The 13,985-nt window shown below is 38.3% G+C and overlaps 1 protein-coding gene across 9 annotated transcripts in view; it reads left to right on the top strand.

Annotated features, from left to right (window-relative positions):
• The window catches only part of HERPUD2 (HERPUD family member 2), a 98,492-nt gene extending 86,155 nt beyond the window's left edge, over positions 1–12,337 (top strand). For 8 of the 9 annotated variants that reach the window (XM_080665711.1, XM_080665708.1, XM_080665713.1 and 5 more), the window contains 7 exons: positions 752–829; positions 3,694–3,807; positions 6,502–6,656; positions 7,000–7,122; positions 9,893–10,216; positions 10,898–11,012; positions 11,468–12,329. In XM_080665711.1, coding sequence (XP_080521837.1) covers positions 3,709–3,807; positions 6,502–6,656; positions 7,000–7,122; positions 9,893–10,216; positions 10,898–11,012; positions 11,468–11,629 — 978 coding nt within the window. In that variant the 5' untranslated portion in view covers positions 752–829; positions 3,694–3,708 and the 3' untranslated portion in view covers positions 11,630–12,329. Of the gene's footprint in view, positions 1–751; positions 830–3,693; positions 3,808–6,501; positions 6,657–6,999; positions 7,123–9,892; positions 10,217–10,897; positions 11,013–11,467 lie in introns of all 9 variants that reach the window. The other variant, XM_080665706.1, reaches the window with a different exon arrangement.
• The last annotated feature ends 1,648 nt before the right edge of the window (positions 12,338–13,985 follow it).

Below are 13,985 nucleotides of genomic sequence, written 5' to 3'. Positions count from 1 at the left end.
GTACTAGCTCTTATGTGAGAAAAGAGGGGAAATACTTGCTTATATTCAGATTTGTTGTGTTGTTAAAAAGAAATAGTGAAAGGGAAATTCAAAATTGATGTTTCTCTCTCCCTCCCCTTTTCCCTTCCTCTCAAGTAAATAAAAGCATACTTTAAAAAATTAGGGAGGGAACAGGGACAGAAACTAAACCTCTCTGAACATATCTCATTCTATAATTTTTACTCTGTTGCCATATAATTTAAAAAGTTAAATAGAAAAAAGTAATCCTTAAATGGCAACACAATAATTTAATGATTTAATGTTAGGACGGTGACATAACTGCAAGAGGAATTATACCAAGTGATTTTGAAACAGTATTTCATCTACGTATTTCTAGTGGGATACATGTAAGGACAGAAGAAAGCCACAAGACATGGTAAAACTTCATCCGATATTGTTATTCTTATTTTGAGATTGTATACAGTAGGATAAAGCATATAAGTAAGTTTGCTAATGGCATATTTTGTTTGTTAATGTCATTAGGAAATTTGGTAATTGTATTTTATTATATCTACAATAAATATGCTACCATTTGCTGAGCTCTTAATGTCTTAAGTGGAATTTGGAAAAACAGAATTCTTAAAATATGTCAGTTTTCTGCTTATTTGTGCCTAAAGGGAGTTTACTTTACCCATATTTAGGCATGTTATTCCCAACCTTTATTTTGTATAATTAGAAAAAGTTGAATTATTTTCTTTGTCCCATTTCTTAGTTGACGAAGGATCAGAGATTGGTGTATTCGGGCAGACTGCTTCCCGATCATCTGCAGCTGAAAGACATTCTGAGAAAAGTAAGCAGATTTCTACCACTACTCGATACCAGACACAGTGTGAGAGGAGATTTGTTCTGAAATTTTATCGACATCCAGTTTTCAGATCCTTAAAATCAACCTTTGGGTAGCATAACATGTAAACATGAGCTAGAAAGTAAAAAACATAATGACAGATTCCAGTTCGTTTAGGTAGCAGTTTGGTATACCTATCTGATAGCTAACTAGCATTACATACTGTGTTCAGGTGATTGGCATTTTGTGCAGGAAAACTCTGTCAGCTTACCAGTAGTGCAGGAGTGGAGAGTTCAAGGAGAGGTGCAGGATTTTCACTGAGGACAGTCTCCTCGCCTGTATCCCCTTTGACCAAACTGTAGGACATTTTAATGCAAGTTGCTTGCGTTAGGAGTTTAATTTCAGGGCAAGAAATAGAAGGAAGCCCAATTGGTCCATCAGTTAGCAACCTTGAAGGCTGGTGCTTAGAGCTAAAATATATTTCAGTATAGCTTTTTGATAACCAGCTGGAATACTGTTTCTTTGTGTTTTGTTTTTTTTTTAATGGCAACTTTTAACTCATGTTTATTTGTGAAATTTATACTTTTATAACCTCTACATTTGTGATGCTACATTTTGTTTGTGAATATATAGCTTTGATATTTTGCCTTAGGTCTTTGACTTAACTCTTAATGTTGTTCAGGACCAGTTTAGGAAATCTGCATCCTCTCCTTTTGTTTATGATCATCAGGGAAACTAAGAAATCTTATACCAGTGTATTCCTCCTGTTCAATAGGTGACATTCTCACTCTGCCAGTGTGACTTCTTGCTGTCATTTTCATTTTAACTAGGTAGTTTCAGCTTGCCAACGTGGTTTAATAACTTCTTTCTCTCTCAAAAATAGTGGAATTTGCAGCAGGTTTTTTCTCTCTCTCTTTTTGATACACTATTTTTTTAGACAGTTTTAGGTTCATAGTAAAAATGAGCGGAAAGTACAGAGATTTCATTTTTACCCCCTGCTGCCCCCCACATGCACAGGCTCCCCCACTAACAACATTCCATATTGGAGTGGAACGTCGGTTACAGTTGATGAACCTACATTATTGACACATGATTATCACCCAGAGCCTATGTTTTCCATTAGGGTCCCTCTTGGTGTACATTCTGTGGGTTTGGACGAATGTATAGTGACATGTATTCACCATTATGGTCCTGTGCAGAATAGTTTCACTGCCTGAAAATCCTCTGTGCCTCACCTGTTCATTTTCTCTCTCTGTTTATGCTTAAAAACATGGCTGCTGTGTACTCTTTAGAGATTTATTTTATTATTTTAACCCAAAGATAGCTAGTTTGCATTGGAATGTTTTTTAAGAAGGTTCTTGCTGCCAGAAATGGTTTCTGACCAGAACACTTAAAATAAAAATGTTTCAGTGGAAGGACGGATGGCCCCTTATATAAAACATTTTGAATAGTATGTTTACATTATGAATAGATCTTTGAACTGTTTTTGTTAGTCAGTGAACCACTTCTTTTTTCAGTTAAATGCTATTAGCTTTACCTACTTAGTTATAAAATGTTATATAGGAACTTTCCCAAAAGGTGAACAAGTGCTGTAGTTAATTCAATTAGTATTACCTTTGAAACTGGGTTTCTGAGGGTAAACATCTTATACTTGAATGCTTTTTAATATTCTGTGTTCTGAAGCTAAGGGGATGTTGTAAGTCAGGAGTGCCTTCTGTCTACCTTACTAGGCACCTCTCATGTCAGACTATCTCTGGAAGGTCCTCCTCTTAGCATTCTACTAGGAATCGGCATTAACTGCTTTCTTTAAACTCCTAGAGCTTGTAGTTCGTGCTTCTCGGTTCTGTGCAGAAGACCGTTTTATGTAGTTCTCTAATTGTGCTCTAACGCGCTAGTTTGATCTTTTAACAGCGTCATGAGCCTCTTCAGCGGAGGGGCTGACTCTTCCCTTTCTGGTATTCACCTCGGAATTAAGCACAGTTCTGGATTCACGGTAGGCAGTGGATAAATTCTTAGTTTCCAGTAACGTCGTTTCTCTTTCTCACAACGGGGCCTCTTCCTTGTCTTCTGCCCCTTTCCTTTATCACGTTCATGTTTTCTTGTCTTCTTATAAGTTGCTGAGCTATCCTGTGTTCTTCTCTGCCCTTCTTTATTCTCTTTCCTTTCTCCATCTTCTTTACTTGCTTCACGCCTAAGCATAAATATACTCATGTAATCGCTAAGCTATATTGTCATTCCTAATCATTTTTAGAATGTTTTGCTTCATAATTATAGGTTTATGGAAACACATGGAATATTTATAGAATATAGTTCAAACGTATGCTTTTACTTAAGTATAAGTATTATAGATAAAAACCAGTTTTTGACTAAAAAAACAACTATACATCCCCTTGCAAAAATTAAGGCAAATGAGATTATGGTGAAATTATTTGAGTTTCTTTATTATAGCTGCAAAATCTAAGTAATGGAAATATTTTTACTTCTCAAAGTTTTCAGGGCTAAGCTTCAGCAACTATTGCCGTTCCGATGTTAAGGTGCTAGATGTTTTTATATTGAAATAATAGGTTGCATGACACAACTTTACAGCACTGTTTGCTTCAAGACTCCTTTGTATACAAAGTAATCATTTTTTCATATAGCAATTACTGAGTGTTTAGACCATTTTCCAGGCATGGAGAAAATGTAGAATTCAAAAGGGCTCCACATTCTAAAATGGTAAATTTACCTTCAAATGACGACAATTTCTTACTAATAAATGGCTATGCCAGAAAGGAACTTAAGTTTTGAGTCAAGAATTTCAGCTGAGCTGCTATTGACGTTCTGACTGCATTTCCAGTGCGACCCTTTCAGTGTGACCTCTTTACTTTCAGCAAGACGAGCATCACATGGTCCACCTCGTGTGCACTTCCCGGACTCCCCCCAGCTCTCCGCAGTCCCGCAGCCGGGGAGAAGGTCGCGGAGCGTTGGCACCTAGTAGCAGTTCTGTGAGTCGTTGGGGAGGTGTAAATGATGATTTCTCATTATATTTCTTTTGCCTCTAAAAATTAAGTGAAAAAAACAAAAACCAGATCAGTTGGAGCTGTGGGTTGTGAGATGGTGTTTGAGTTAGGGATTTAAACTTTGTTTTTAGAAGTCCATGATACAGTGTTATCCCTTGAAGGCTGTTCCCCTGTATGCAGATCAGTAATTTAATAGTCAGGAGTTTAACTACTAAAATACTAAGAAAACAGAATTATGATCTGTTACATAATATAAACTCTTAAGGCCAGGAAAATTTCAGAAATAAGGTGTTGAATAGAGTATATTTTATTCAAGGTGGATTAAATTATTTCAGTTTTAAATATGCTAAGTCCTCTTGAAGTAGATTGCTTGGTCAAGAATTTTATTTTATTTTAAAATATTTTTATTGATTTTTAGAGGAAGGGGAAGAGAGAGAGAGAGAGAGAGAGAGAGAGAGAGAGAGAGAGAGAGAAACAAACATCTATGTGAGAACAAAACATTGACCACTTGCCTCCTGCACACCCCCTACTGGGGGTCGAGCTGCAACCTGGGCATGTGCCCTGACGGGGAATTGAACCAGCAACCTTTCGGTGCACAGGATGATGCCCCACCAACTGAGCCACACCGTCTGGGGCAAGAATTTTACTTTTTGAAAAAATGACTAGATTTGGGCATACATTCCAACTGCAGGAGGAAAAATTACTTAACCTACTCAACTCTTTCAGACTTGGGTATTCATTTCTTCTGCCTTAGTTTTTCATTTACCTAAAATTCTTTGGGAAATTTTTCTTAAACGTTTCAACTTAGGCATTCTCTACAAGTACTAAAAACACTGTCCCAAATCCTTTTACTTAAGTTATTTTTGGTTTCCCATAAAAGCTTTGAAGGTGAGCGAAAAGGATTGGATGAGTGGAAGCTTGCTTTAAACTTCCTGGGCAGAGACTTTTATACTGCTAAGTATACGTTCCTTCTTGTCAAGAATTGAGCCGAAACTGTAAGGAAGGGGACGAGTGGCAGAGGTGATAACTAGACGAAAGATCTTCCAGTAGATGCTAGTTAAATGCTCCTTTAAGATCTAGATCCTCCAGTTGCTGTATTTAATTACGTGTCCTCAATGGTAAGTATTCTCTAGTACCAGTTGTGGGAACTTAGCTTATATTAAACTGAAATATGTTTTGCCAATAACCCTAAGGGCCTGGATCTGTTTCCCACCTTGCACCAGAAGGGACAGTCATGGGCAGTGGCATGAAGTTCTGTATTGTCGTCTTTGGGCACAGTTGTGTTGGTTTAGTTTTGGTTTAGTTTAGTTTTAGAATCCTCTGACTTGTCCCGTGGTTCCTCAGCCATGATTTCCTGTCATTAGTATATATATGTTCAGTTTTCAAGGTGTAGTATGAAAATCTGAAATGTGTCAAAGGAAAATTAAGTTGAATTCCCCTTAATGTTTTATGACTAAGAAATTTCAGTAGGATTTGAAATTGTCTTAAAGATCTAATTATGATCGAGCTAATAAGGTCATAAATCCAGATTTCTAAAGAAATAAGGCTGGGCTGTAAATGGCTATGCCATCCTCCTATTAACTTTTAATTAACCACCTTTTTGTGGTTCATTTAATGAGAAATCTTGTCAAAAAAAGAAGCCTTTCTGAGTAATATCCCTAAGAATCAGAGTTCCTAGTGAGACATTTGGTATCTATTTTGTGTGGAATAACATCTTAAAGGAAGCTTGTGTTAGTTTTGCAAAAGACCAGTGTTCTTGGGACCTTTTACGTGGCAGGAAGTAGGATGGGAACATACGCTAAAAAGACATCCTGTCAATAGGAAGGCAGTGCAGCTAACATACAGTGCTAGCAAACCTGGAAGGATGTTCACATTATAGTGTACCCAGGTATTTTAAATGGAAGAGCTATAATTTATATAAAATATAATTGTGTTTCACATTTACATAGGACATGATAAATTATTTTCAAATTCTAACAAATTGGGCGGTCTTCAAGGCGTTATATTGTTTAAGGCTGTTGAGTCTGGTGAGTTACTGACATCATTGGAGCATGAGAATTTTAAAACCCTGATTGATACCTTGTTCATATTTTTAAAAACAACATTTTTGGTATCTTTAAACTAACAGAAGTTGAGAACTGAAAGGAATCTTGAAAATCTAGTTCAACCTTATTTTTTGTAGGGAAGCTGAGTGACATTTTAAGGTCATGTTCCTTGCTAATGTCAGAGATATCACCAGATTCTAGATCTTCTGATTTCTAGCATGTTCCTCATAGTTTTAAAACAGTGTGTTACTAACAGCACGTTATATAGTCCCTGGCACATAGGAAATGGACAGGAATTGGTATCATTATTGAGGCATCACAAAAAGAACTTTTCATGTAATTTAATCCTCACAATTTTGTATGCTCTTTTTGTATACAGTTACTTCACTACTTGGCCTTTTCTAGTTGATAAATGAACTGTGTAATTAAGAAATTTTTATTTTTCTGAGCGCTTTAGTCTCATCAGAATTAAAGTATCTTCTTATTATGCTGGGCACAAGATTCAATGAGTAAATTCCTAAAATTCACTGTTTGCAGAGGGATTTCATCAATACATTTTTAGCACTGTGTCTATAACCTCATGATTGTGATGAATTAAATCTTCCTGAAAAAATAGTTACATTTCTGTTTGTAGAGTTCAGATCAGTCAGGATCAACAACTCCATCATCCAGTCAAGAAACCTTGCCGTTAGCTGTCAGTTCTTCCTCAGAAGGACTGAGGCAGCGTTCCCTTCCCCAAGCACAGACCGACCCCGCACAGAGTCATCAGTTCCCATACGTAATGCAAGGGTGAGTGAATTCCTGGTAGCCGTGGGCCTCTTCGCAGTCTGTTTCTCCTGACTTCATGGTAGCCCTCTGCAGTCATCAGCGTGCGTTTGAAGTTTGCTCCATTACCTAAGTGCATGTTTGGAGAGTTAGAGGGTGAAGTAGAGCAGTGCTGTTGAAAGCTGCTCATGCATCAGAATCACCTAGGGCTGTATTTTGTAGTTTTTAAGGTTTGTGCTAATCACCTGGGGATCTTGTGTAGATGCAGGTTCTGATTCAGGAGGATGACTAGTTCACAAATGAAAATTTAGAGAAATGCTTTCAATTCCAGAGCATTCAAAGACATTTCTTTATCTCTTTATGGCAGAAACGTAGACCACCAGCTTCCCGGACAAGCTGCTCCAGCCGGATTCCCAGTGTACCCCGCCTTCAGCCCGCTGCAGGTGCTGTGGTGGCAGCAGATGTATGCTCATCAGTATTATATGCAATAGTAAGTGATTTCAGTATCTTCACTCACTGTATTGTTTGCTTTATTTTCTGCTTTTATCCTAAGTAACTTGATTTGGGATTACATTTACTGATGTATTACATTAACTTGTAAAAATTATTATAAGGAGTTCACAAACATCTCAGCAGATACTTATTAAAAAAATCAATTGGCTATATCCCTGATGAACATAGATGCTAAAATCCTCAAGAAAATATTAGCAAACCGAATCAAGCAATACATTAAAAATAATGATCAAGTTGGATTTATTCTACTAGAACTGATAAATGAATTCAGTAAAATAGTAGGATACAAAAATAAATATCCAGAAATCAGTTGCATTTTTATTTTATTTATTTTTATTATTATTTTAAAATATATTTCATTGATTTTAGAGAGGAAGGGAGAGGGAGAGAGATAGAAACATCAACGATGAGAGAGAATCATTGATTGGCTGCCTCCTGCATGCCCCCTACTGGGGATCGAGCCTGCAACCCAGGCATATGCCCTTGGCCGTAATCGAACCTGGGACCCTTCAGTCCGCAGGCTGACGCCCTATCCATTGAGCCAAACCAGCTAGGGCTCAGTTGCATTTTTATACGCCAATAGTGAACTATCAGTAAGGGAAACTAAGGAAATAGTCCCATTCACAATTGCTTCAAAAAGGAATAAAATACCTAGGAATAAGTTTAACCAAGGATGTAAAAGACCTGTACTCAGAAAATTACAAGACACTGAAGAAAGAAATTGAAGAAAATACAAGCAAGTGGAAGCATCTATATATGTACAAAAGCCCAGTGACCGAATGGCAGAACGACCAGTTGACCAGGTGCTATGACATGCACTGACCACCAGGGGGCAGACGCTCAACACAGGATCTGCCCCCTGGTAGTCAGTGTGCTCCCATAGTGGGAGTGTCGCTTGGCTGACCAGGATGAGCGGTGCTCCCACAGCAGGCTGATCCCCGCAGGCCATGCCCCCCACCAGTGCACAAATCCGTGCACTGGGCCTCTAGTATACCATGTTCATGGATAGGAAGAATTAACATCATTTAAATGTCCATACTACCCAAAGCAATCTAAAGATTCAATGCAGTTTCTATCAACATACCAATGGTGTATTTCATAGAACTAGAACAAATATTCCAAAAATCTACATGGAACCACAAAAGACCCCGAATAGTCTCAGCACAAAATTGGAGATATCAAATTATACTAGAAGATCATAGTAACCAAAACAGCATGGTACTGGCATAAAAACAGATATACAGATCAGTGGAACAGAATAGAGAAATAAACCCATGCCTTTATAGTCAAGTAATATTTGACAAAGGAGGCAAAAACACAATGGAATAAAGATAGTCTATTCAATAAATGGTGTTGGGAAAATTGGACAGATATGTGCAAAAAAATGAAACTAGATCTTCCTATACCACACACAAGAATAAATAAAAAATGGATTAAAAACTTAAATGTTAGTCTCAAAACCATAAAAATCCTAGAAGAAAACAGGCAGTAAAATCTCAGACATTCTCATAATATTTTTTTTCTGATGTATCTCCTCGGGCAAGGGAAACAAAAGAAAAAATAAGCAAATGGTATTACATCACAATAAGTTTTTGCACAGCAAAGGAAACCATCAACAAAATGAAAAGACAGCCCACTCACTGAATGGGAGAACGTATTTGCTGATACATTTGATAAGGTGTTAATATCCAAAATTTATAAAGAACTTACAAAGCTCAACACCAAAAAACGCAAACAGATTAAAAAATGGGCAAAGGATCTGAATAGACACTTCTTCAAAGAGGACATATAGATGGCCAGTAGACATATGAAAAGATGCTCAACTTCTGAATCAATATCTATGAGATGTAGGAAGTGTTTTGGAACCAAAAAACCCTGTACAGATGCAAGGTCTTAGTTTACAGGCTTAAATAGGCTTTTGTAGCCTAGGAAACGTAAGTTTTGTTTTGTTTTGCTATCTTGATTTTTAACTTTTGATTGTAGAAGAATTTCAACATATAAAAAGATAGAACATAAAATGAACACTGTGTTTATTACCCAATTTCAGCATTTATCAATTCATGGCCATCTCCTACAACTTTCCCCCTAGGCTTGATAATTTAAATTCTATATATATTATTTTACTGGGAGCATATTATAGAAAAATTTTTCTGACTTTCCACAATTAAACTATAAGCAAACTTTAGAACCACAATTCTTTACAAGTTAACAAAGGACCTCTACCAGTGGTCCCCAGATAGAGTTCCCAAAAGTCAGGATTGGGGTTGAAGAGTTAATATCTTAAAATGCTAATACAAATGATTAATCACTGACATTGGACACATTTATCATGACTAATGTGCATTTTTTAGACCAATCCTTCAAAACCTGGGTCTGAGGTGGGGGGAGGTGGTAGGGTACTATGTAGAGTGACAAAAGGGGTCATTAGTGAAGAGATTGGAAAGAGATTTGCTTGTTACCTTATAAAGTATTTAGTGCAAAGGAGAAAAGAGTGATTCATGTGGCTGTTCTTATCTCCCCTCCATCCCCCCAAACCAGGCTGAGAGCATCCTTCCCTGAGCTACTCCACAATCTTGGTCCCACTTTCCACTAAAATTTGTGCTTACCTAAAAAATGGGGGGCAGGGGTAGTGATAGTCCATATCAGGTTTATGGAAAATACATATGGCTTATCCAGGACGCTTTGAAAAAATACCTAGTGTGATCACGTTCTTCCCTTTTCAATATTTATTTTGGTGACTCTTCCAGTCAAGCTGCAGTTTCAGCTCAGGCCACATCAGATGCCACTCCCGCCCAGCCTGCGCCTTCACAGCCTCTAAATTTGGCACGTCTTCCTGGAGAAGAACCCCCACCAGCTCCCGACTTAGTGGCCCGAGAAAACCGACCCATGAATGAGAATGTTCAGATGAATGCCCAGGGAGGTCCGGTGCTAAACGAAGACGACTTCAATCGAGACTGGCTAGACTGGATGTACACGTTCTCACGAGCCGCCATCCTGCTTAGCATCGTGTACTTCTACTCCTCTTTCAGCCGCTTTGTCATGGTCATGGGAGCCATGCTACTGGTTTATTTGTGAGTGACGTCCGTTACCTTCCTGTGGTTCCTTTTCATGACTTTCTGAAACTGTTCAGCACAGAATCTGGCATATGGTCGTCTGTCGTGAATGTCAGATGAGGAAATATGAATGTCGGGTTTCGTAGGTCTGGCATCAGAAGCGGACCAGGTTGTGTTGAGTGAGAACATTTATCAGAATTGTCTAGAAGCAAATTTTTCCTTTATTGTCATTTATAAAAATTATTAATTTAGCTATTAATATTTAGAACTGGTGGAAGTATATGATTCATTCTTGTACAAGGATGTTCTTTTTAATTATAGTTACTAATAGTAAGTCCTTTAGATACAGGTCAGATTTTTTCCTTCATAAATAGACTAACTTGGCCTTGCCATAAGAGGCAAGCAAATTATCTAGTTGAATTTCATTTTGAAAAATAACAAAAAGGTTTTATGACTCCTGACATGTCTTACTATCTAGTATAGAGCCAATGAAGCCTACGATAGACTTTTTTTGCCTTAAATTGATTTCTGTTTTGCTGTCATTGCTTTGAGGGTTAGTTCTCAGCCTAAAGTAGGCGATATGGTCCTTTCATGTAACATAGTTCTAATCATTTTTCTCTTGTAGGACACTAATGTTTCATAGTTTTATAAATAAAAGCAGCTGTGACTTATTTTCTTTTTCTTTATTTTACCAAACAGACACCAAGCTGGATGGTTTCCTTTTAGGCAAGAAGGAGGTCAGCAGCAGGCTCCCAACAATAATGCTGAAGTTAATCATGGGCAGAATGCAGACAACCTAGAACTTGAAGAAATGGTATGCTAATGAGGTTTTGTATGCTTTCAGTGTGGGTGTGTCCTCAGCGATGTATGAGGCGACATGATAAATAGTCCTGGGTGTTCCATAAGTATTCGAGGAACAGCACGTGAAGAAAAGTTAACATATAAGCTGTGTGGTTTCATCTGGAAGAATTAGTCATATTAGAATTAAGTGGGAAGAACTAATATTTTTCTTCCTTAAAATAGCCTAGAAAGAAAATGATGCTTATGGTGAGAATTTATTGTGTTAAATTGGCAGTTGTCCCTTTGAACTCAAACACTAAGGAATTTATCAATTTTGGATTTAACCAAGATTTCTAATGACCAGCTGTGTACCGTTTTCTACCTCCCGTTCCTTCCTCCTGTAGGGAAGTACTTAACTCTCCTTTTTTGGCATGTGTGTGTGCTAGCTGCTCACTCACTTAGGAGCACGTTTCTTGTTTTGTTTGGAAGGAGCGTCTCATGGATGATGGGCTTGAAGATGAGCATGGAGAAGAGGCCGGCGAGGACGGCAGTGCGCTCCACAGGCCTGGACTCATGGCGTCCGCTTGGGCTTTCATCACCAGCTTCTTCACTTCACTGATACCAGAGGGGCCTCCCCAGGTCGCCAATTAGATCTGAAAACTCTGCCAGCTGCAAAGGAAGGTCTGGCTTTAGGAACGTGACTTAAATAACAGTGCAATTTCAAAAAAATTTATTACTTCCTTTTCATCATCATGTACAGAGGTGTTTTTTTCTTTAAGCTTCTCATGCATATGAATAGTTTAAGCACAAGTGAACTACTAAATGTGTGATTTAAAAAGAAAAATCCTAACAGAACATAGTGCAACAACATTGGTCTTCCAGGTTTTGTTAATTACAATTATGTGTATTAAATCAGACAGGCCTATATGTGCATCTTATTTCTTTAAAGAGCTGCTTCACATATAAGTGTTATAATAGCCCAGCCCCAGTGTATAATTTGAATAAATATTATCTATTTTCTGAGTTATCCTGAAAGTTTTAAACAGAATGACCTCATAGTTTTTAAAAAGATTATTATTTACCTAAAATGTGCTAGTAGCATCTTGCCCAGCCATAAAGCAATAAACTTCTCAATGATCTTAATTTTGACATTTAAATAAATAATGGAAACTTTTCTATTTTAAGGGTAAGTGTCCCATCAATTGGAATTAGTACCTTAAAAAAAAAAAAGGCAGCTCTTCAATGGAATTAATAGTGATAAAAAATGTTTGATATAAGCAGTACTTTTATAAAATAAGATATGCCTGAAATCATTCCCTGTAATTTTTTAAAATAAAAGGTCAATTATGTTAAACTGTCTTAGGGGATATTTGTTTAAACTCTTCAGTAATGTACACAGTAGATACAAAACTTGATATAAATGTAAGTAGTTGCTGGGAAGGGTTGCTGAAGTCTTCCAAGTCATTTTCGCCTGTCCATTCCAGATGGATATCTAGTTCTCAGGTGGTCCAAAACCTCAGTAGCTCTGAAAACAAAAAACAAAAAACAAAACTCCTGTGTGAGCCAATTTAGTATTTCAGATGAAAGGAGTAAGTTCTTACAGGGAAGCTAATTAAAACTGAACAAATGAGGATAGGAGGACTTCCCTGGGCAGACTATCTCCCAGGAAATGCATTACACAGTTAATGGTAGAACAACATGGAAGGGTAAGAAACATCCATGAATTATTCTCTAGGTTGTTTATTCAGAATGATAATGGTGACATTTCAAGGGATAACTGGTTTACTTTTTGAAAAGTAAAATTAGGTTTCTGTTCATAGATGTCAATCAAGACATCACGATGGAATATGAGCAGCTGAACCATAAAAATACAAATAGGAAATATAGATACCTATATAATACTGGGGTGAGAAAATAACTTTATCCCTAAAAAAAAGGTTGCTATGTATATAATGTTTTGACGGACATAATTAAAATCCAAACAATTAGGAAAAGAAAATTAAAGTAAAGGTAATAGGTAATTCAGTAAGAAAAAACTTTTTTAAAAAGGATAGTACCCCAGTAAGAAATGGACAAGCATACTCTCTTAGTCAGTTTAGATTGGGCGGCTTAAACAGTAAACATTTATTTCTCACTAGAGGCCTGGTGCACGAAATTTGTGCACTGGGTGCGGGGGGTGGGGGGGTCCCTCAGCCCGGCCTGTGCCCTCTCACGGTCTGGAAGCCCTCAGGGGATGTCCAACTGAAGGCTTAGGCCGCGGGGAGTGGACATTCTTAGTGCTGCCGCAGAGGCGGGAGAGGCTCCCATCACTGCCAGCCACGAGCCTGGCTTCTGGCTGAGCGGCACTCACCCTGTGGGAGTGCACTGACCACCAGGGGCCAGCTCCTGCGTTGAGCGTCTGCCCCTGGTGGTCAGTGCGCATCATAGCAACCGGTTGTTCCACGGTTTGGTCGATTTGCATATGAGCCTTTTATTATATAGGATAGTATTTCTTGAGGCTGGGAAGTCCAAGATCAAGGTGCGGACAGATTCGGTGTCTGGTGAAGGCCCTCTTCCTTGTTTGCACAGAGGTGAAGCAAGGTCTCCCCTGTCTCTTATAAGGGCACTACCCTATTCATGAGGGCTCCACCTCCTGCCCCACCTCCCAAAGACCTCACCTCCTAATACTGTCACATTGGGGGTTCGATTTGGGGGTGGGGGTCACAAACATTAAGTACATAACAGATAGCATGGCAATAACCCTGAAAGAAAGTAATGTTTACGAGTTGAAACTATCACATAGTAAGGTAATAGTGCTGGTGAGGCTATAGGAGGTGTAAAATCGTGTATAGCCCATCCAGGACACACCAGATTTTAAAACTGCTGAGTCATTCAGTGTCATCCCATTGTTCCTAGAGTCAAGATCAGGCTTACACAGCCCTGAGAGGCAGGGCCCTGGCCCCCTTTCTGTCTGTGCTCCCCTTAACCCACCTGTCGCAGCGAGGCTGGTCTCCGACCCCAGCACTCT

Source organism: Plecotus auritus (assembly GCF_963455305.1).
Source record: "Plecotus auritus genome assembly, chromosome: 4".
Lineage (NCBI taxonomy): Eukaryota > Metazoa > Chordata > Mammalia > Chiroptera > Vespertilionidae > Plecotus > Plecotus auritus.
The sequence above is the reverse complement of the archived record's forward strand: the minus strand, read 5'-3'. Positions and strand labels throughout refer to the sequence as shown.